At 69.8% G+C, this 2048-nt stretch overlaps 1 protein-coding gene across 1 annotated transcript; it reads right to left on the bottom strand.

Moving 5' to 3' along the window:
* Positions 1-364: 364 nt before the first annotated feature.
* EMIHUDRAFT_210857 (hypothetical protein) lies at positions 365-1112 on the bottom strand (the record flags this gene model as incomplete). The annotated part of the gene is made up of 2 exons (XM_005768299.1): positions 365-783; positions 854-1112. 2 exons carry the CDS (start codon positions 1110-1112, stop codon positions 365-367), a joined length of 678 nt encoding a protein of 225 aa, XP_005768356.1.
* Positions 1113-2048: the final 936 nt, after the last annotated feature.

The raw sequence follows: 2048 nt of genomic DNA, 5'->3' as shown, positions 1-2048 counted from the left end.
TAAACCAGCCCGCGCACAATTCTTCTTCGCAAAAGGAGGTTCGCAGCACCCTGAGGGAGGCGGCGAACCAGCTGAGCAACAAACTTTCGCACGCTCAGCACCTGGACGAGGTCACATGGACCACCAAGAACTGGCACGGGCTGCAGATGCAGCGCTTGTCTGTCGTCCTCCACACCGCCGTGGCGTGGGTGGCAGACGGTGAACGAGCTAGCGTGCGGGGAGAGCGGCATTGTGCATGGTGCGGAGTGCATTGCCGTTCTTAACGGAGTCGCTTAGGCGGCTCCGGTGGTGAGCCGGTGTGTGTGCCAGTCCGCGCCAGTCCGCGCCCTTGTCGTGCCAGTGTGCTGTGAGAGAGGCCTGCGTTTTAAGAATGTTGACAAGGGCAGCCCCCAATTGCAATGGACACCTCAGCCATTGCGGTGGGTGTCCCGATTACATCGACGTCGGTCTCGATCGGCGCCCCTGTGGTCACCGGAACGCCCATAACCCACGCCGCTTCAAGCCCTCCTCCCGCTACGGCACCTCCGCCTGCAGCCACTGCCGGTCCCGCTCCCGCCACCGTCCAACCGATCGACGCCATCGTTTGCTGTGGCTGCGGCTGCGCTCTTGCCGGCCTCGCGCCCGCGTGCATGCCCTTCTGCGAGGCGAGAGGCCGAGGTTGCGGGTGGGAGGGACGAGTGAGCGCGTGCTCAGCGCCCAGCTGCAGCGCAGCGGCTTGCCCAGCGCCCGCTTGCACGCCGTCGCCCGGAATGGCGGTGGCGGCGCGGTTGCAGCTCTGCTGCACTACCACAGCGTTCGAGTTCCCACCGGGTGCCGAGGTATTGCCGACCCTCGCGTGCTGCGGCTGTCTGACCTGCCCGGCGCTCGGCTGCTGCGTGCGGTCTGTTGTGCTCCAGCCCGCGCAGCTTGCCGAGCGGCGGCGGCTCCGCCGGCGGAGGCGCTGGCAGCGCACGATCGAACACGAGGTTGCGTTGGGCTCCTTTGCGGCGCATGCGGCCAATCTGGCCGTGGCAGATGGGCTGCGAGAGGAAGTGTTTCGGCACCGAGTCCGGATCTCGACCTCGACCATGGTTCGCCTTTGATACAGTCAGCGCTGTCGCTCGCAAGTGCATATGTGTGTGACCGCGCCCCTTTGCTGTGCACTGAACTTATGAAAAGGAGCTCTACCGACAGCCGCGGGCGACAGAAGTTCAGAACACAACTTCACGCTCCCCACAGCGCCAGACGAGCCGCAGCGCGTAGTGGCTCGCTCGGGGGGCGCAGTCCACCGAGACGGAGTCTGGGGTCTGGGCCCCGCCCGACAGATCTCCGTGGCCCCCTTCATTCATAGCAACGGGTTTCCGCCGCACACATGCATGCCTGCCTGTCGGCCGCTTGGCAGCCCGTCGGCCACGAGCCTCCCCTCCCTTCCCTTCCCACCGCGCCTTCTGCAGGCCGCCCGCGCCTCCTACCGCGGCCCGCCCCGCCCCGCCCTTTTGATGAGGCGGACCCGGACGGCCCCCGACCCAGCGCGGGCACTGGCGCCGGCACTGGCGCCGGCAACATCGCCGGCGCCGGTGCCAGTGGCCGCCGCTGCGGAGGGCGCACCTAGGGAGGAGCACCGGGGAGCGGATGCAGCCTGCCGGGCTGTCCGCCTGCCAGCTCCTTCCGCCTCACGACGGCGCACCGCCCCCAGACCCAAAGGCGCCGCCCGACCCGAAGGTGAAGGCCGGCGCCGCCGCGCCCGGAGCAGGGACGGGGGCGGCGCCAGCAGCTCCGAAGTTGAAGACGCCGCCCGCGGCGGCGCCAGCAGCTCCGAACGTGGGCGCAGTCGCGGCGCCGGCCCCAAACGTCGGCGCAGCGGCGGCGCCAGCGGCTCCAAACACGGGCGCGGCGGCGGGGCCAGCAGCTCCGAACGTTGGCGCGGAGGCGCCGCCTGCAGCCCCGAAGATCGGCGCGGCGGCGCCAGCCCCAAAGGTTGGCGCGGGGGCGTCGGCCGCCTGGGCGCCGAAGGTGAAGGTGGCCGCGGGCGGCGCGGCAGAGCCAAACGAGAACTGGGGGGAGGGGCA

Source organism: Emiliania huxleyi, assembly GCF_000372725.1.
Source record: "Emiliania huxleyi CCMP1516 unplaced genomic scaffold EMIHUscaffold_46, whole genome shotgun sequence".
In the NCBI taxonomy this organism is placed as follows: Eukaryota; Haptophyta; order Isochrysidales; family Noelaerhabdaceae; genus Emiliania; species Emiliania huxleyi.
This window is presented reverse-complemented; position numbering and strand designations above follow the sequence as displayed.